The sequence below is a fragment of the Eretmochelys imbricata genome, chromosome 4, assembly GCF_965152235.1.
Source record: "Eretmochelys imbricata isolate rEreImb1 chromosome 4, rEreImb1.hap1, whole genome shotgun sequence".
Lineage (NCBI taxonomy): Eukaryota > Metazoa > Chordata > Testudines > Cheloniidae > Eretmochelys > Eretmochelys imbricata.
Window position 1 is genome coordinate 62,999,142 of NC_135575.1, and position 21,755 is coordinate 63,020,896.

The 21,755-nt window shown below is 40.8% G+C and overlaps 1 protein-coding gene across 1 annotated transcript; it reads right to left on the bottom strand.

The window, feature by feature from the left end:
* Positions 1–5,160: 5,160 nt before the first annotated feature.
* Positions 5,161–8,788, bottom strand: SFRP2 (secreted frizzled related protein 2). Its single transcript, XM_077814465.1, has 3 exons — positions 8,290–8,788; positions 6,899–6,979; positions 5,161–5,465 (listed from the first exon to the last, which is right to left on the bottom strand). Exons 1-3 carry the CDS (start codon positions 8,786–8,788, stop codon positions 5,161–5,163), a joined length of 885 nt encoding a protein of 294 aa, XP_077670591.1.
* Between the last annotated feature and the right edge of the window lie 12,967 nt (positions 8,789–21,755).

Here is a 21,755-nt window from a genome sequence, read left to right on the forward strand (position 1 = left end):
GAGCTACAGCTCACTTCATCAGATGCATACCGTGGAAACTGCAGCAGACTTTATATATACACAGAGAATATGAAACAATACCTCCTCCCACCCCACTGTTCTGCTGGTAATAGCTTATCTAAAGTAATCGTCAGGTTAGGCCATTTCCAGCACAAATCCAGGTTTTCTCACCCTCCACCCCCCCACACAAATTCACTCTCCTGCTGGTGATAGCCCAGGTGAGTGAATTTGTGTGGGGGGGTGGAGGGTGAGAAAACCTGGATTTGTGCTGGAAATGGCCTAACCTGACGATTACTTTAGATAAGCTATTACCAGCAGAACAGTGGGGTGGGAGGAGGTATTGTTTCATATTCTCTGTGTATATATAAAGTCTGCTGCAGTTTCCACGGTATGCATCTGATGAAGTGAGCTGTAGCTCACGAAAGCTCATGCTCAAATAAATTGGTTAGTCTCTAAGGTGCCACAAGTACTCCTTTTCTTTTTGCGAATACAGACTAACACGGCTGTTACTCTGAAACCTGTTTAATAAACGTTAAGTATTATTATTTTCCATAAATTAGTTCATTGCAGTCAACTGGTATTTTAAAATATTTTATGGGAGCAATAACAATGAGACCTCTATACTTGACTACCAAACAATATTCTTTTTAATTAGAAGAGAACAAGTGTCTAGAAAATTACTTTTTCCCTTAAAGCATATGAAAGTGAATCCCTATTTTATTTTGTTTGCAAATAATCCTATTATCTAAGTTAGAAACCTAACAAATCAGGTGAGAAAGCTAATTCTAAACAAATGTATGTGATTCAATGCTGATCAGAAGTTATAGATATGCATGGCCTTTAGCTACTTACTTGAATTTCTTTTTACCTGACATAACCAAAGATGTCCAGTTATAGTCAGACAAAATGATTTTCTAAAATGTAAAAATGATGAAATAGATTAAATTGATTTTTTTGGTAACATCTGGAGAAGATTGTTTCCAAGTTGAGACCTTATAATGCTAATTTTCAACTGAGCTGGATTTTCAATAGCTGGGTTGTACACCCCTGATAATAGGTTTTATAATACAAACACTGAGTAAACCTTTCCTTTTTTGGTGAAGTGAATTATTATTGTTAGGATAACATTAAAATGGCAAGACACATAGTTAAATCAGGGAAATAAATAGGAATTAAATTATCTGAGTGCTATTCTTGACACTGGTCTAAATCCTACATACTTTACTCATGACAGTAATCCCACTGATGTCAATGTGACCCTGAGCAAACAGTCCGACTGACTCAGTGTGACCCTGGACAAGTGACTTGGTGCTCGCATGTGCTCCCATTGAAGTCAAAGTTGTTGTTTTCAAAGGGGAAACATGATGGGGACAGTCTTATGGCTATTACGTGAGAGCTTAGTATCAGTGAGAAAACCAGGAGTACGCCTAAACTGTGGACTGAATTGGTTAGGTGTGGTTGTGTATCTTCACTCAATGGAGACTGAACCATGGCTGCAAACTTTTCTAAGTGCTTTCCTCTGCCAATCAGCATAATTTCCACCTTGATCCGCTTCAGCCAGCTGTTCTTCATCCATGAGCTGATCTGGTCTAAGCACTGGATCATGTTAGTGACAGTGGTCCTATCGTGTTGTGAAGGATAGATAGAGCTGTGTGGCATCTGCTTATTGTTGGGTTTGTACAATGCTGAGTCCACTGTTGGTATTCAAGTAATAATGTCAGGGCACAGAAGGGATACGACCTATTTCATGAGAAGCCCTACACTTTCAGAGGAAACACCATAAGAAAATATCTGCAATGTATGAGCCACTTACTTTTTAAGTTTGTCTGCAAATATTCCTGTGAAGGGCCAGTCCTGCATTGTTGACTTCAATGGAAATATTGAGTATGCAACGAATGCAGGATGGGGCCCCAGGATCTTATCCTGTTCAAAACAAGCTCTGTGCAATAGACAGTAAAAGGTTTAACCTTGTATGCTACAAGATAAAAATCATTCTGAATGCATGAAAAATAATGGGGCTGCTTTTCTAGTTTTCACATTGAAAAACTGATTATTGTGTGGTATATGCATGTTATTCTGTGTCAGTAATAAAAGACAGGGACTGATCCTGAGAGTCTAATATTCTCACTGCATTCAATAGGAGTACTGGGTGTTCAGGAGCTTTGAGGAATAGGCCCATTCATATTTATATTATTTAAAGATATATGATAAAATATGACCGTGTAATCACATTCCTCTGTAACAGTTTAGAAGAACGGGTGCTAAGATAGTCTCCTAGTTAAGCTCTTAGCTGACCCCAGTGATGTTTTGTTTTTAAAAATCCTATTATGTTTGTTGATATTTCTTGCCTAAGTAAAAGTATTAATATATAAAAATATATATGAAATAGAAGTACTAGCTTTTTGTTTGTTATTTTACCATTTTAATTATTTCTAAGGCCCTTTGGTTTTGGTTTTTACTGATTTTTACTGAAAATGGCTTAGGTTTTACAAAACCCATTATTTGTTTTTACTAATTTTTTTAGTTTTTGCCCCCCTCCCTACCTGACTCCCTGCCCTGAAATGAAAGATGGCACATACCAAGTGGTTATCTCTCCTTCCGGAGCAAGGTACTAGTCCAGACTCTGGTGGGGAGACGGTTCCTCCATATAGGGTCCCTGACAGACAGCACAGTGTGGCTGCACCGAACAGAGTAACTGCTGGCGGGTGGCTGTTGCTCTGCAGTGGGGCAGTGAGACTGGCAGGGTGCCAGGTCCCAGAAGTCAAGACTGCTCAACTGCTGCTACGACAGGTCTGCAGGGAGCAGAAGGCACCAGAAACTGCCATGTTGGTGGTTGGCATGGACCTGAACTTCCTCAGCTGCTACACCATGGTGATGCAGAATGGCGACATCAAGACCATTGCCAATCAGCACAGCAAAAGTTGCACCCTGTAAGTATGGGCACCCATCACCCCCCTGTCCAGTGAGTACTAGCCTCCTGCCCCACCAGGAACCCCTTCACTCTGCCCCGCAAGTATCAAGCACCCTACCACACCGGGTATTTCCTAGCCCCCACCTATTGCTGCCCTTTTGAGTACTGGCTCCAGTGATAGCCCCTGTGAATAGCTGGGCCCTTCAGCGCTGCCTGAGGGAGGGTTACAACATGCACCCCGAGAGAAGACCCAGGTCACAGAGCTCCGTCTGCTTCTCCTGCTGGACAAAGCCCCCAGTATTAATCCTGATATTTACCTAGAAAACCATGAAGTTAATTTTTTGCACCAATTTTCACCCATTTTTTTAAATGTTAGTAATAAACACTGACAAATTCCTAGGAAATGTTAAATAAAATAAAACCCCAAAACAAAGGGCCTTAATTATTCTGCACTATTAAATTGTTCTAACAGGGATTTTCACGTAGGACTTCCGGTTCCTTTTATACTACTATCAATTGTATGTGTATGAAAATTAACCTTATTCTGATCATTTTAAAATAGATAAGCCATTGTAACTCTACATCGATAAAGAGCAAAGTCTTCCCCTTAGACAAATTTAAAAAGAGTTGGTTTGAATTTTTGGAAATCTTTGACTAATTCCTAAATTAGGAGGAATCTGAGGCAAGTCAACACTTAAAATGTTGCTGTAGCATTGTAATGAAGACACTCTACACTGACGGGAGAGCTCTCTCCCATTGGCTTAGTTAATCCACCTCCCCAAGAGGTGATAGCTATGTCAGTGGAAGAAGCTGTCCCGGTAACATAGTGCTGTCTATGGGGTGGGAGGAGGCAAGTCAGTATAACTACGTTGCTCTGGGTGTGGATTTTTCACAACCCTGAAGGATCTAGTTATATCAGTATAGGTCTGTAGTGTAGACCAGACCTGAGATGCTACTTTCCTTTCCCCTCCCTACCCTCTTTCCTTTCCTTTTCTGTTCTTTTTGTCCTTTTTCTTTGTTCTCTTCTTATTTTTTGGAGGGGAAATAAAAAAATACAATTTTTTTAAAAAAAGAGCGAGACAGCAAAGTCTTCCTAGGAGACATGGTGAAACCATAATTGGCCACCCAAAGGAGCAGCAAAAAAACCTGCTAATCTTAAAATGGTGTTTAAGAGTTACAGAGACATCTTAGAACCGCTATGGGCGGATCTTTAGGTTTGTGTGGAGTCCTATTAATTCAATAAATAACCACTTTAGAGAGCCCAACCCTCATGGATCCAATCATGGGACTGGGCTCTCTAAAGTGGTTATTTATTGACTATTGGAGTTGGGGACTTTGGTGCAAGTTTTGCTATATTATGACAAAAACCTGTTTGTGGTGGTGATTCTCAATTCTCTCATTTTCAAAACTCGTTGACATAACTCCACCCCCCCCCCAAAAGGAAGACAATTGGTAAACTGCGATGTAAAGTTTATATACAAGGATATAACGTTTATCTGGAATATTTACAAGGTTGGTTAAAACAATATTTTACAACTCTTTCAGGTTAATCCTTAGGTATATTACAGTTAGGCTACAAATGGTTTAATTTGCAAGTTTAAAAAAGTTTAAAGGTGTATTCAGATCAGTGTACAAAATGTTTTTTTTTGTTTCGGGGGGCAGGGTCAGAAAACAAAATGTACACATGGTTAACTTACTTGTATTGATGCATATGTACCTCATGCAGCAGTTGTAATGGTCTCCTCTATAGTGTTAAAATAGATGTCATGCCATTTCATACATGGACAAAAATCAGACTCCATGTACAAGGTCAACAAAAGGGGGAAATGTTTGTTGCCATCTCTGAGTGTGTCAGAGAGAAATACACACAAACACAAATGTGTGTATAGAGAAAGGTGGTGATATCAATTGAGCAGCTTTCCCAACATGAAGGAAAAAAGAAAAATTCAGACCAATGTCACATTTGCACTTATTCAAAAATCAAACCAAACAAACTAGCTTTAAGCAAGATATTTTAATACTTCACAAAAATATTCATGATTTTTATTACAGTTTTAATATATTTACAAAATTTGAAGGGGCGGGTTTTCCCCTCCTCTTCATTTTAAACAAACAGCCATCGTCTCCCATGCCTGCTATATCCTGTGGTTCAGAAAGGCTGAAACAAGAAGGTGCAAGAGGCTTGAAGAGCTCAGAACTGGGGCAGCTGGTGTAAGTGACTGGGGTGAAAGTGACTAGAGTAGAAGTGATTAGCATTGCAGTTTGCGGATGCTGCGGGAGAATCGTTTGAACGCCCGCTGCCCTTTCTGCCACCGCTTCACGGAGGTGATCACCAGCTCCCCAGCCTGCCTTTGTCCCATCACTAAATAGGGTGCATTTATGTCATTCATCTCATCACAGGTACACTGCAGGCCACCTTTGAGCCAGAGCACTGTCTTCCTCAGATCCCTCTCTGTCACCCCATTCAGCTTGTAGATGGTTTTGCTCTTTGTTTCAGGGGTGATCTTGGTGTCCCCATTGATGTATGTGATCTCCTTCACTTTTATCTTCAGGGCTAATAGAGAGAGTGGAGTAGGGGGGAGGGAGAAGTGGGATGAGAGAGATTGAGAGATTTTTTTTTTCCCATTAGTGCACATAAAGGGGACCTGGGGAGGGAGGTCTTCTATTGCTAATTAAACTGTCAGGGGCTGACAGAATGGGCAGCAGGTGGCTCATTTTCTAAAGCCACTAAGTGCATGCAAGTCATCTCAGTTTGAATCAACCTTAAGATTTTTTTTCCTTCTTTTCTAAATGCATCTTTTCTTTAGTTTTCCTAATGTTTGCAAACACAGAGAGGGCACATTTTGTACATTGTCTAATGCTGGGTTAAAACCTAGCACATATTTATTCTTACTGAAACCCTAGAATTTGAAAAGGAGGGAGGGGGAAGAATCTAAATCTAATTTGAAATCTGATCTTTTCTGTGGTTGAAAACGTTAAACTTAATTTATTAGTCTGGAGAGAATTTTTAGGTAAACTTGTAAGGAAATGATATTTCACATGTATTGCCGTTTAAAAGAATAGATCACGTGGAAGGAGAACTGACCTAACAGCTGCATTTGATTTGATAAAATAACTAAGGAGAGGGAAATACAAGGCTCTTTAAGGACTTGCACAACGTGTTTAGCTCTAAAAGGTTTTATCTGAATACCTCAGGCATTGTTTGCCAGTCCAAAGCCAGGATAAATACAGGCTATATTAATACATTGTCCTCATAATGGCTTTGTTTCTGAGGACACATTTGAATTACTAGATGTTTACAGTACAGGTCCACCTGCAATTATAAATATTGATCTATTATAATAGTCTCTTGAAATAGGCATACTCCAGTTTGTACATTTCCCAATTCTCCCTGTTAAAAGGGCTTTCCTGTCCTCTTCTAACCCAGAATCTTCATGTTTTGTATATATACTTAAGTCTCCACACATCACCTTCTCTGTTAAATCGAATGTAGAAGCTCATTTATAATCTGCAAAGAAAGTCTTTACAAATGTTTGAGACTGGGAATTTGGATCTCTTCCCCTGCACCCCTATATGAAATCCTTCCTCCACTTTTTCCCCTAGACAGTATTTTAGATTACAGATTGCTCTTGTTCATTGTACTACTCCACTTGCCAGAGTCCACTATATAAATGAATATTAAACAGCTTTATTGTTGGTAATTTTGTTGGTTTTTGAGATGAGGAGGAAATTGCAAACAGAAATCTGACTTTGCTAGGATTTAAAAACACTTTTTTTTTCACTCTGACTAGGATTTGCATGGTTGAAGCCTTCTGACACAGTATCTTAGAAGGATTGAGTTTAGTTTGATTTGCAGAGAAGGCTAAATCCTGACTGTATCCTTACTCTGGCAGAAATCCCATTGCCTGCTGTGGGAGTTTAACCTGATCATTACAGGAGTGGACCCCAGTCCTGGAATTCTAACCAGAGGGCTCTTTTTCCACTTACCAAAGTCATTTTTGCAAAGGTTTTCCACGATGTCGTTGTCATCTTCGTTCTTGTTTTTGCAGGCATCACAGACCTTTGGTGCTGGAAATGTAAGAAGCAGGTTTGGTTAAAAAAGAACAGCAGGTGGCGTTCGGGAACATTGAAGCGAATTGAGATTTTCTACCAACTGGTATGTGCCCTTTATAGAATGCTCACAGCTGCCTTTATAACTTCTGATTTACCTTTCATTTCCTAGATGACACCAGAACTGATCGCACAGAGATTGTTTCGTTAACATAACCTCTCTAAACGAACTGTTGGTTTTTTTTTTAAATTCTAAGAATAGAGGGATTTTCATTAAAACAGGAATGAACTTTGAGCTGTGAAGTGTGCATATTCTTTCAGCTATGGAAATAATATAGATCACGTTCCGGTCAAAATCCTTCCTTTTTCAAAAAGGAGAGGAAGATTTGTGAAATGCACAGCAGCAAAGAGCCAGGGACTCCAAGTAAAATCACAAAACCACCAAAGTTCCCACTGAAAGCGATAGGAATAAAAGCATTGATTTGTTTATCGCTTGGGTTGGGAAAATGTTCGAAAAATGCAAAACATTTCCAGTGAATTACCCACCTAACCTCAAGAGGATTGGAAAGTCACGCTGCATCATGTCAGAAAAGATTGCTAAGCAACTTTGCAATTGATTTAAGATCTGCCTAGAAGGAAGCAGGGGCTTGAAAAGAAGTTCCTGTTGAATCCCCTGAAAAGGATTAAGGAGCCCCCTTCCCCTCCCACGAGGAACAAAAATCAAGTCAGGCACACCGTGGGGTTTTGTGAAAGGGTATCGAGCGCCCGAGGTTCCCTTCCCAAAGCTACTCCCTCTCACCCGCCCACCCCTTTTATAACTAGGGAAATTCTCCTTTTGCATGATCTTCTCCACCTAATTAAAACCAGCCCCCAAATAAAAAGCGGGTACCAGTGGAAGAGGCTTCCTTCATTCGTAATAACTGTCGATTCATGGACTTTTCACGTGTGAAATTGGTTTGCTGGTCAATCAAAAATCTTGGCATTTTTTCAGTTCCACTCTCTTGCGCTCTCTCTTTAGCAACCCTACAACAAACTGTCATGGTAAATACAGGTGTAAAACAACCTCCTGTAGTTCTTAACTTTGGTCATTGTTTAAAACCTGTTCACGGCAGGAAACAATTCATTTTCGGCGGCTTTAAAAGCTAGTATTCACTCTCCCATAGACCTACAACTGCAACCGAGATGACTCCACAGCCCCTGGCATGTGTTGCAGAGTATAGGGGATGTTCTGGTTCTTGAGGCATTACAATATGCAGGGAAACCTGTGAACCCCTCACTGAAATAATAATGCCCAAGCTCGAAGGAGGCTGCAGCAGGATCATTCTTACCTTCTCTGGGGGTAGGGAGGACGTGGTCGCTGCTTGCCGGGGGGATGCATAGGTCGTTGTCCTGGGGGAAGCGGCTGCAGTCCAGCATCTCAGGCCAGGGGAAGCCGAAGGCAGACATAACTGGGGCGCAACTGTCCTTCACCTGCTCACAGAGCGAATGGCAAGGCTGAATGGTCTCATCCAGGTCATCGATGCAGACGGGCGCAAAGAGCGAGCACAGGAACTTTCTGGTGTCCGGGTGGCACTGCTTCTGAACTAGAGGGATCCAGGCTCCAGCCTGCTCCAGGACCTCCTGGATCGTTTCATGCCCCAGCAGATTGGGCAGCCTCATGTTCGGGTACTCGATCCCGCGGCACAACAAGAGGGAGGCGGGGATAGGTTTGCAGTTGGACCTCTTGTATGAGAACTCGGGCTGTCCAAAAAGAAAGAGCCCTTTGACGGACCCTACGCAGTGGGAGGCGATAAAGATCAGGAACAGAGACCAGTATCCCTGGTACATGGTTGGTGACTCACGCTCTAAAACGGGGGTGAAAAAAACGCCCCAGCGAGGCTTCCAGTTTCTTACAAAGGCAGAAAACAGGCTCTAGCCCAGAGAGAGAAACTCTCAGCTCCCCTGAGGCTACATGCAGCTTTCCAGGAGGCTCAGGCTCTGACTGTTAGACAGGGGTGGACAAACTGATCAAGATGCTGGGCAAACAAGAGTTTTCTGGATTTTTTTATGCAAATTGTAGGGGCTGGGAGGAGCTTTCTGACAATAATCCGAAAAGGATTGGTCACTACTTTCTTGGTCTGGTTTTCCTTAGGGGATTCTCTTTTGGCAGGCAATCCTTAAAAGAAATGTTACAATGCATGTTTAAAAAAAAAAACCTCTCTGAACAAAGAGCACAAAAGACGTAAGAGCTCATTGCTCAGGCAAACAGAGAGAGATGCTTTAAGGTTGTGGCTTAGTTTTAGAGGTGAGCTTTGCAGTTCATAAAGCTATTGTAAATAGAACTCTTCCTCTTCCCCTTCAATTGAAGATGCCGGTCCGTTTCCTACTAGTCTCCTTTGCTCAGTTACCATGCTGGGCTGGTGCTTCCTTCTCTAGCGGAACGCATCAGGAGAGACTTGTTTGGTTTCCGTGAGTTTGACCCCAGCTGAGTCTCTTCACCTCTGACCTGTTTCGAATTCATTCGAATGTGGGGCAAGAGGTGTATTTTTTTTTAAACTGGCATTTGGACTGGATTCGCAGCACTGCACCGAAGTGTAGCTCTTTCACAGTCTTTACTTCCCATGGATCTTATTTTAAGAGGTCCGTTTGGTGATTAGCACACACACAAATCTTAAGGATTCCCCTCCCCCCCCCCCGATGCTTGTTTCAATAAAGAAAAAATCCGCTTTAATTGTGTATATGGAGCATAAAAATCACAATGAAAAATATTAGCTCAAAGACTAAACTAATGGTTAACCGGTCCCAATTCTCATAGCGAACTGGTTAAAAACTGCCGCTTTTGCCTGTACTGCATTAAGTGGCTCCACAGGATTTCAATCTTCAATTTTAAGCGCAGGGATCAATCTTTACTCATTAGTATTACAGAAAAGACTTTTGCATGCTAATTTTTTTTGCCTTATAGTAATTATTATTGCTCATACTTAGGCATTTATAAGCGCCAAAAGCCTCTCTACCCCGTCCAATCTAATGCGCAAATATTACCCAATTAATATAAAATGTGGCTCAATAGTTGCCAGGATTCAGGGGGAAAAAGACAAAGTTAAATTAATTTGTACCCGTTCCCACCATATAGTAAGAAAATTCAGCCCCTTTTCAAGAGAAAGTACAGAAGAAAACAAATGAGATGAACGAAGGGAATCTGTGAATACTTAGTGATCAAACTGGGGAAATAACTGTACAATGCGGTGTTCCCCTAAAAATGGATGTAATAGGGCAGCTCGGTTCTGAGCTAGGCACCAGGAGCAGTGCCCCTGGTGGTGTGATAAAGTACTGCATGGCTAGTGGTTACACCCTCTCAAGGTTTCTGAAACCTGTTTCTTTCTGTTTTAGTTGCATCCTTTTCTTCTCGCCCAGGTGAAACCATAGGAAATCTTTGCTGCTGATTCTGTTACTTCATGAGCTCCCCTTGCCTTCTTGCCTCCAAGCACGGGAGGTCAGTTCTGTTCATTACATGAAATGCAGATTGAAGTGGTGAGTGGGAAGAAGGTGGGGTGACCTGGTGCCACACAAAATGTCCTTTAGAGATTAAGCCAGGTTGAGGTTTAGTGCCTGTCTTTTACAGCAGGGAGACCTTGACAAAGAAGGCTCTCTTCCCCCACTTTACATCCTAGTCTGAGGTTTATGATAACAGGTCTTTTACCTTCCCACAGCTGCGGTTATACATAGGGAGGCCTCTTTGAATCTGAGCCACTTGCCCCCACTAGGCTGTCACATGTCTATAACTGATCCATACTCCTAAAGAAGGTTTTTTGTTACTGAATCTTTCTTTTAATTAACGCAGAAGGAGCAATCTGAGTCTGGAAATACATAGTTCAAAAGTGGGAGAGAATGCTATAATTTCAGACTTCCTTTCAACCCCCTGCCCTCTAATCAGGCTGTTCTGTTTGCACTCACTTGCGACCAGTAAAGGGCGCTGGGAGAGAATACCCTACTTCCCCTTTCAGCAGAGGAAGGGCACATTACAATTAGTGAGAATTTTGCCATTGACTTCAGAATCAAGCCTGGAGGTTCACCCTCTTTTGTGCTGTCCCCACCTCACTGTTGTATTTCATCAATGAAAAACTGGAACCTCAATCTTTTGCCCAGTTGCAAGAATTAGATTGTCTTTGAAATAGTATTTCTAAAAACTTTGCTGAGAGTAAACTACGAATTGTTCTATAGGGAGAACAAAAAACATGTATATCGCTTTCTAACCATCCGTCTTCATCTAGAAACATATTTAAAGGATTGGACATTGCATTGATTTACAAGCGCAAAAACTAATGGAGGAGGCATTGGGATCCCATTCACAACACAGCATCTTTGTCATTTGCAATTGCAAATCTCTGAGATTTAGTAAAATTATTTATGACAACATTGCTATTTGAAGGTACCATTAAATATCTCCTTATAGATGTGGTACTAGACACTTGACTTGGAAATCATGATTGTGGCAAATTACCAATATATCCTGTAATCCAGATACATTTAGTTAGATGAGTGAGGTTTCGGAAATCTTGGGGGTCATTTTCTTTGTTCGTGTTTTGTTAAGCAGAGTGCAAGTAGCATATCTGTAAAGATGCATTATACCATTGTGCATTAGTCACCATGTAACTGAACATGAAGCAAGAGGGCACCTTTTGTATACATTATCTGACCAGGTATTTGATAAAATAGATTTTCCAATGCATTTGTAGAAGTCACTGGGAGTTCTGGGTGCTCAGGGACTGCAGGCTGGGTCATATACCTACAGTGTCTCACTATTATATTCCCCCCGCAGAAGATGGGAGTTGCCATACTGGATCATCTAGTCCAGTGGCCAGTCTCTGAATGTGGCCACACCAGTCCTATCAGAGGAAGGTGCAAGAAACCTCCAATAGGAAGTTATGGAATAATAACAGGGAAAGTTTCTTCCTCACCCCTTCTTGGTTTATATCCTGCAACATGAAGGTTTATATCCCTTCTGAAATGCTTTCTTTAAAAAAGCTATTCTATAACTCTAGATATTCTTGTTATTGATATTAATGTCTATCCTTTTTTGAAATCTACTAAGCTTTTGGCCTCAATAGCATTCTGTGTGGCAATGAGTTCTGCAGACTAATTGTGGTATCTGGATTGAAGGCTTTTTGTCTAGTCTCTGAGAGAGCAGTATAAGATATTTCAGATTCTTTTGTTTCCACAAGTTATGTGATTTCAGAGCTGTGTCCTGCTCCCACTGGAGTCAATAGCAAAACTCATAGTTAGTTCACTGGGAGAGTAGTGACTACATTTGACTAGCTTTACATTTGATTAGCTTTTACTTTTCTCTGATTACTTTGTGTAGTTTTATAATTTAGAGGGCTTCATTTGCCACTGCCTTCCATCTTGGGTTGTCATTTACACTTGTGCAAAGTGGATCTGAAACATGACCAAACCACAATTCTCCTTTCATATGCCCTCTTTTCATAGGTGCAGGCTGTGTAGTCAGTCATTTGCAAGACAGTGGGGAATGAAGCTCAGAGACTGTCTGTGGGTCAAGAGGAGGAGCTATTTCCTAACAAAGAGGATAAAATTGTAGGAGAAGATCTTCTAATCATTGAAGTCAATGAGATTTTTGCCATTCGCTTCAATAGGGGAAGGATGGGGACCATACTGTGCTTTTCAAGGATTAGAGCCTTGACTTTAGATGAGACTTGATAACAGAATAGCATTGTAAAACCAGACTTGGAGAACCAGTCTCCTGTAAATGTGAGATGACCTGAGCACATTTTAAAACCCCCAGCATCAAGCAATATTTACGATTCTCATTCTGATCCTTTTAATGGAAAATGTTGGAGTGCTTTAGATTGAAAGGTTGAGGTTGGTCCTTGTGATTGTAAACTCTGGTATTACTTTCCTAAACTGCAGGCTTGAATGCCTGTATTCTCTATCATTACTCTTGCGCATCAGAAAGCTTTGCTGAAACTGGAAACTGGTGAATTAGCTCTGGGTCAAGATATTTTGATATGAAATATTCTCTCTGAGTGGCACACAAAGTGCAAGATCAATTTTACAGGGGTGTGTGTGTGTGTGTGTGTGTGTGAGAGAGAGAGAGAGACACACACACACACAAAGAGAAAGAGGTTGCTGTTTAAAATAGTTTAGGAGAATGAGAACTTTGTTTAGAAACAGACTGACTAGGGGTTAAGTCGGGGGGGCCTGCTCTCTGAGATGCTTGTCCTTTTTGCAGAGATACCTAGGAAGTTTGACTTATTGAATTACAGCTTCTGGTAAAGAGACTTCTCAACCTCTTCTTAATCGGTCTGGCTCTGGTTGATTTTCATGAAATGATTTGGGTTGAGAACAGGATTGGATTTGGAAGGAGACTCTAACTGTTTAAAATTGGTATTGTGTTTCAACCTTTCCTAAGTGAAGTTATGTTCCAGGACTATCAGTGCATACATTTTATAGCTTAAACACACTACTGACATACACCACCTGGATTAGCATGCAAGACTTTAGCATAGCTCTGGAAGGCATTACAGGTTTGTGAAAAACAATAGTAGTGATATAACTTTCCAACTAGTGTTCTAGTTGGTTGTGTCTTTGTACTTATTACTTTGTAGAGTACAAAGAAATTAACAACACATTATTGTGTTAAATTTTATCTACACAGTTCACACCAGAGCTTTGGCAATGCATTTGTTTAAATAAAGCGAATACCTTCAAATAAAACACGGAGGCCTACATCTGCAAAAGTGACTAGTGATCTTGAGTGCCCTGAGACCTATTAAAGGGGCCTGATTTTCAGAAGGCAGGTATTTAGCACTTTCTGAAAATCAGGCCCCTTTAAGGGGTCTCAATTTGGGCACCCCAAATTCTTAGTCACTTTAAAAAAAATTAGGTCTGTGGCTATAAATGTGTCACTGCAATTGTGTGACTAAACTGCTTGCAAGGTATGTTTGGTAAGGAGGTGTTACCAAAATTGCACTTAAGGTAATTTGGAGTGAAGCCAAATGGCTGCAGCCTTGATGCAATAAATTTGTCCCAATGTTAATAGTATTTTTTCCCTAAGAAAAACAGAATTTCTGAATATCTCTGTAAAGAAATTCAAAAGCTCAAGGAAGAGCTGTAAAAGAGCTGCATGCCCATAAAAGGAATGTGAATTTGCCACATGTCAAACTGTACAGAAAGGGGCCAAGTCCAGATTTGTGAAGAGATCTTGAGTGTGTTGTTTGAGACTTCATTCTATTTTAAAAGCTGGATTTGTTGTCCCTAGAGTGGAAGATTAGTTTGCCTGTGAAGTCAAAGGCAAAACTCACCTTTCCAAACTGTGGAACAGAAGATTAACGGAGTCATGTTTGCCTATTCCAGAGAGGCTGAGTTTACTGGATTTGTAGAGAAGGAAAAGGCAAAAGTTACACACGCTTTTGAGTACAGCTTTTTTGAGGGGGAGGCATCAATTTCACCCACGTTCCAGATAATTTATTAACCACATAAACGCTTTGTATTAAAAATCCATAAAGAAAAATCCTCCTTTGGTTCATTTACACCAGAAGCATCTATTGGCAGAAGGGGTGGAAAGGCTGCTGTCAGAATCTTTCAAAAGCCTCACATCCTCTTGCCACCAGCTCCCTGCCTTGGTTTGCTTTCTCAGGAGTGCGATATTTGGATGAGACTGAGAGGCGGGGGAAATGCAGTGAGGAGTTAATGACTGAGGGTCCAGCGTGAAGGAAGGAGAGAGGGGGCTGGTGCAGTGAACGGGAAGTGATTCTGAAGTGGAGGGGGAGAGCGGAGAGGGCATCAAGAGGAAGGGAACAAGGTGGTAGAAGGGGAAGTAAAGTAACAGGGCTACAGCTACAGCCAGTGGTGTCTGTGTCAGACAGACTCTTCCTGCTCTCCAGTCTCATCCATGGCCCGAGGGGACTCAGCACTAGGATCCCCCTGCTGCACGCGTTCACTCCAGTAAACAGCTGCTGTTTCACGGTTAATTGGAAATGAAACTAATGAGATATTTATGGTCCTTGGCTGCATTTTCCCACGTACTTAACACGTTAGACCCCACTTCATACTCGAGTAAATCTAAGTCCTTCTTTGACTCGCCAAGCATGCTTTGATTTAACCCTTTATTACAGGGGGAGGAATTTCTCTCTTCTAACGCTGCCTGGAAGTAGAGCAGCCTTACACAAAGGGTGGGTCCTTTGTGTTCTCAACGAGAGGCAGTTAGTTGTCTAGAGCCTGCAACAATCCTGAGCGTGAACAAAGCTAAAGGACGATCTCCATGTGCAAACAACGAGCCTTGGCGACTATCCATCCCCAGGACAAGATAGCCCTGAAAAAGTGCACGTAGCGACCAATTAGCTTATCATTGATTGGTGATATTATGCTAGTGTATTTATGTGGCAGCTTGGTTCCTCGTTAAAAGGTTCAGATGTATATCAATTCGCTTGAACTCTGTTTAAACCCCATTTCACATCATGTTCCTTTAAAAGGGGATAACACTCTAATTTACTACAGAAGCCAGAAACGAAAGAGTGGAACCTCTTCGCGTGTCCATTTTGCAGGCTTTGGCTTAGGCTTATTTTCGTCTTCTCCAGGATTTGATCTTTTACCTTTGTTAACGCCAGCACCAGTTCAGCATCTCATAGACTTTGCTCAAAGCATAGGCTCCTTCCAGCTTCCTGGGCTCGCCTATATTGGCTGCTCTGATTTGTAAAAGTGCGCAGTCAAAGGGACGACGAAGTCCGCCCAGGGACATTAGAACAACTGCTTTGTAAAAATGCGGGTCGTTTGGTTTTTACTGCTCAAACTCAAACATAATGGGAGCAAATGGCTGGCGTTTCTTTTCCTATTGTTTTTATGAGGATGCCGATTGTTCCAGCATCCTACAGTTAATTTGTATATTTTGCAGCTTCTGTTATACCCATCATTACCCAAGTGCGGAGATTTACAAGGCTGGTAATATCTTTACCTTGGAGTCAGATTCTGAGATTCCAGGCGATTGCATTTACCCTTTCACCTCCCCCCCCCCCAAATTTCTTCCAGTCTCCTTCTGTTTCTGAAGCCCCAGTAATTTATTGCTCCACTGATCTGTTGCAGCCCCCATGAGGTCCCTTTAAACGAAGAATCTCCTAATTGCACACAGTCGGAACTCCTGAATAAAACCTGGCACAAACCAGGCAATCGAGAAAGAGAGAGCAAGTGAGCAGCTCAGAAATCAGTTGACAGTGTCTGCAAGGACCTGCTCTATTGTCTGTCTGAGGTCACTGGCTAAGGTGGTGTTCCACTCTAGTGGGAATTTATTGCCATCAGATAAGAGCGTCAAGAGAGTAAAGTCAATATAATAAAGGCGATTTGTGGTAGAGGCAACAGATGGAATTTGAGTTTCTCCAAGGAAAATCTTTTGAGTGTAAATCCCGAGGACATGCTCATCATAAAAAGTGGGCCCACTGTGCTGCTCTGGCTCACAAAATGAAATTAGTTACTTTGAAAGTATTTTGTCAAAGTAAACCCAGATCGATCGATCTATTTATCGATCGATGGATTGATCAGTCTAGTATGATGATATAATTCAAAGGTTGCATGTTTCAAACAAAAATAATCAGGAAATGGCCTCCTACAGTAGCATGGCCAGTTTTGCAGTATATCCTGAATATTTTATGAAATAAATAGTAATGGATAAAAATGTCACATTATTATTATTTATCAAACAAAACGAGGAATAGAAAAATCCTCTATAGAAACAGTGTGGATAAATTCATGCTGTTTTAGAATTCTTAGCTTTTGCACTTTAGTGATTTTTATTTTAAATGTATAACTTAACTGTTCCATTAGCATTTTTTTTTCATTTCATTTCCTAGATTTTTTTTAAAGACAAGCAGGAAGAAAAAGAAGAAAACATCCTTAAAATGTCATAAGCTTTTAAGCCATTTTATTATTGTTTTAAAAATGAAGCATAAGCTTTTAAGCTTCCATAAATTCATAAAGTGGCATAAACAGTTAAGCCACATGAAATCCTTAAAGTTGCATAAGCATTTAAGCCACTTTAGATCCTAAGGCAATGTATGCTGTTAAAATGTCTTAAATCCTTAAGGCAGTAAAGTGTTTAAATCACCTTAAAACTTGAGGGTGGAGAGTGAGAATAAGGGGACTGAAAAATTGATCTCCGGGTACAGAGGTCCAGATTAAGAGACAGCAATAGAACACCGTGACTATTATAGTGTGTCTATGTATTATCGGTCTTTATAAAACCATTTCTCTCCCTATCCCACCTTACCCAAATTTTATATAATTTCAGATTGTCAAAGAAACACCACCACTAACTTTTTCAGGGACACATCTGTGGGTTGAGGAATGAACAAGGAAAGGAGGACTGAAGGCTATACTAGTGTGTGCGTTATGTGTACTGATAGCCAAAAAATGGGTAGCAGTTTGCTGAAACATGCTGTATTAAATAAGATCAACTATATTCATTTACTTTTTTGCACATTTTTATTAATACAAATTTACTGTCTTGAATACGCTTAATACATGATGACATAAAGAGTGAGGAACTCATAACACTACTCATCCTCCCTGCCTAGCAATGTGGTTTGTTTGTTTGTTTGATGGGTCTTCTGTAGTAGGTATAGGAAATATTCATAGCTATTGTACGCCCAGTCCTACTATTTTATTGTCATTCTTCAGGAACCATCAAGTTGTTCAGGAGCTACCTCAGTAACTGCATGAATTTCCCACCATTGTTCCCACATCTCATTTGTCCATCTCACTTGGTGAATCATCTCTAAGGTCAGAGGCACAATGACAGTCCCCCACTATGGCTCGTACAAGGCCTACCACAAAGGGGCTCCATACTTGATTGAGAAATCTAGGCACCACTCTATAGCAAATAATAAAAAACAATGACTCCTAGTATTGCTTTCAGTTCAGTTAAGCATGGAGAAGGTTTAGTAAAAGGCTCCTTATGTTCAGGAGGAGTCTCTCTCTGAAGATTCAAAAGCTGAGGGGAAATGAGTCTTTTCCATTTTTCCTCCCGTCATTGAAGGATCTTGCTCATGGAGAAATATAGGGTGTGATTTTCAAATGCACTCAGTATTGGCCTAAGTCTGTTCCCACGGAAACGCCCATTCATTTACATGGGAGCAGAGTGAGGCCAAGGCTGAGAACTTTTAAAAATCCTACTCATAATTCATTGTGAGCTATTGTCAGATCAACCGCTGACCTGAACTGAGCTGAGATTTTGCATTCGAATACCATCTGAATTTGGGTATTAATTAGCTATTTATTGCATTTTGCCACTGTATGTGTGTAACATCTGTTACATAGCTATTCTCAGGGCTTGAGAAATTAAATAAATCCTCTCCTAGTCTTTGCCATGGTCTCTCTAGGATTTCATAATCCTGCCTTAGGTCTGTTTGTTTATGCTTTTCAGAAGTGATCACAGAGATCACAATGAGCTATAATGTCTTTCATCTGAGCAGCCATATCATGCCAGAACAAAATATGCCTTGTCTTTTGCTTACATTTTTTCAATGCCTAGATGACTGTTATGTATTTTAGGGAGATTTTCTTTAGTCAGTGCTGCTGGGAAAAATATTTATTTCTCCTTTTAACACTAAATTATTCCTTAAATGGCCACAATACATCAAACTCTATTTTTTCGTTAGGCCATCACTGTAAAATTGTTAATTTCTGATTATAAAAATAGGTCTTTCAATGATTTTCATTTGAGCTATGTTGGAAGCCCAGGTTTGCATCTGCTTTTGACTGAAATTGTCTCTGAAGCAGCTGGATGCATGTTCTCTTTTTCCAGTGGGGTCAAGATGCTTGGTCTCTTTTCCCAGTGCATTTGCCCAGTGCCGGGTCCAGCTAGTTGGGCTGGGCATTGAGGGCTAAGGATATGTGCATAGTGTAGCCAGGGTCAATAAAACTCACATTTATGGGTGGTACCTCAATATAGAGTCTCAGTGTCTTGACGTAAGGAGCTATCCAGTAACCTAGTCCCGAACACAGGGGTCAAAGAAATGGAAAAGAACTGATCAACATGTAACAAGAGGGAAAATTAAAAGTCTGTCTGAAGAGACTGAAATCAGAAGGAAGAGTGGTTTAAGCAATTAGGACAGTCTCAAATACATTAAAGGAACACAGTCAAATTAAAACCCACACTTCTGTCGGAGAATGCTGTCCCTATTATTGTTACAAGTAGCACCGAAAATTAAAATAACGAAAAGAGAGTAAAGAAAAAACAAATAATTGCCAGGTTTTTTTAACTTTGTATCAGGATTAGGCATTTGACTGGTCAAATATGGTCAAATATTTTAAAGCAATAGTTTATTAGAATAGTAACTACAGTAACAAAGAACAGTAAGACTCCATGGCAGCATTTCCCAAACTTTTTTCCCACATGACCCTATTTTAATTAATAATTTCCTCCCAGGACCCAGACAGCATGGAAGATGCCAGTTTTGAACAGCAAGGTTACTAGGTTATGCTGTGCAGAACAAAAATGGCATTCTTCACACTAGGGATTGCTGTGACCCCATCTGCTGATGGCATGACCCCACTTAGGGTTGCAACCCACAGTTTGGGAACCGCTGCTTTATGGTCTCCACTTGGCTCAGCTTTAGATAGAGACTTATGCCTAATTACAAAAAGGCAGTTACTTAACTGAGTTATTTTAACTTAAAAATGTGAAACAATTAAATGAATTTCTAAATATTGAAAGAATAATGCCATTCCCAGATTAACCAATACACAATGGTGCACTTGCACAAGGCTCCTGTCATGGGGGTAGGAGGGTTGACCTTTGGAAACCAAAAGAAAACCAAAACTGAGTGCCACCGTGACCCTGTTTGTCAGATCACAACACTACTTACTCAAATTTGTCCTGGTCACCTCCCCATCCTGACAGAGGGGTGGCCAGGCCAAATCTGAGCGGTGCAGGGCTGGGTGAGTGTGGGACAGTCAATGGGAGAGACCAGATCTGGATGGCCAGGATTGGGAGGAACTGCCCTAGCCCAGGATGGCAGTGGAGCACTGAACCAGGGGCAGGGAGAGTGCCAGTAAGTGCACAGGAAAGTGCTGGGGCAGTGGGCAAGATACTGAGGGTGAGTTGCTGTGGGGGCTGTAGGGTGAGGAATTGCATGTGAATTATGGTTGCTGGGGGTTGATGTGTTGGGTGCTGTGGTGAGCAGGATGGATGTCAGGGCAGCTGGGAGCTGCCAGGATAAGTGGGGCTGGTAGAGGGTTGTAGGGATATATGTAGGTGGGAGGGGCATTCCGGTATTTGTGTGTCGGTTGGGGAGAGAGAGGCATTCTGGGGTGGGGTATATATGGGGTGGAGGCACTTTAAGGAAGGTGGGGAACCCCAATTTCCATAGCACACAGGGTCCCACAGTTCTTTAATCTGGGCCTGCATAATGCAATCAGAAAGACAGACCATCACTTACGTCAGGACGTTCTTGCTGGAATATTTGTCAATATGTGGTCAAATAATAGGATCAATTGAGATTATTTGACCAATCAATCAACCATCTTGCCAAGCCTACTTTATTCATTTGACTGTGCTTGTAGTGTAGTCTGTTCCATTATTCCCTCATATAGTCAATCAGTCAGTTTGCCTTTTTGTTTGTGTGGCTCTTTCACACAGCAACAGGCAAGAGAAAACCCTTTGTAAAATTAGGAAACCCCTATTGGCAGGTGTAGTTTTTCAAACTGCATCTAACTCATTTTTGAAACCGAATAGATTTAAATGTGATGGTTCACTTTGAAAATAAATAATATTTAATAATAGTCTCAAATCTAAACAAAAGCTACAGTCAAAACTGCAATACCAGTGGCTACAAGAGATACTGTGTGTAGGTAAGCAGCAATGCCTTGATGAATCTTCGGGGAATAAGCTTTGCTTCAGTGAAAATTATGCTTACTTGATTGTCCTCTTTTTGATTTAATGGCCATAAAGGCATTGGACTCTTTTGGATAGTTTGCTGGATTTTAAGGTTATGTTCCAATGGGGAAAAATAAATACTACTTTGCTCTACTTATCTGCAGAATTGAATCATCTCACTAAGATGTAATTATGGGGTCTGAAACGTAGTTTGATTCACATTCATTACCTTAGTTTGAATTCCATACCTTTTCATTTTAAATTCTGAAAGAAAAGTATTTAAATTATGCACATACATTTTTCTTTAATCCTGCAAAACTCTGGAATATATAACGTATGCAAAGGCAGGCATACATCTTTTAAACTATTTTATTGGCTTATTCAATGTGTTTTTTCTTAAGGCTTGAGAGAGCCATAGCGCTTGAAGAGGAAAAGTATCCTTCCATCAAGAGAAAAATACTGCAGGAGACAGATCAATCTGCATAAACAATAGCACCCAGGGAAACACAGCCATACCTAATAAATGCGAATCTCACCAAACAATAAGAAGACCGCAGAAATGGAAAGTTGTGCTCGTCAAAAAATAAACATAATGGGACTGATTTTGAGATCCCTTAAACACTTTAACTCCATTGACTACAGTGGAATGATTCCAGATTTATACTAGCATAAATGATATGAAAATTAGGTCCAGTGTTCCTAACCCTCTGGTAAAGGTGGTTGGGCTGATAGAACCTGGGAAAAGTGAGGTAGGCCTTTCAAGAACCACCTATGTCTCCAGATCAGCTACCTGAATAGAAAGAAAAATACGGGTTGGTCAGCTGCCATTGCACAAGGTTAAAAAAGTGGTAACTTTCCATATGTTAAGCACATTTAACAAGTTAATTGAATACAACCTATAATGTGGCTATGTTGAGGCTGATAGGCCTCAAA

Excerpts from the sequence above, each read along its gene's own strand:
- SFRP2 (XM_077814465.1), bottom strand. The coding sequence starts at position 8,788 with ATGTACCAGGGATACTGGTCTCTGTTCCTGATCTTTATCGCCTCCCAC. Across the intron at positions 6,980-8,289 it reads CCTCCCTACCCCCAGAGAAG|CACCAAAGGTCTGTGATGCC; the intron begins GTAAGAATGATC and ends TTACATTTCCAG. Across the intron at positions 5,466-6,898 it reads CCTTTGCAAAAATGACTTTG|CCCTGAAGATAAAAGTGAAG; the intron begins GTAAGTGGAAAA and ends TCTCTCTATTAG.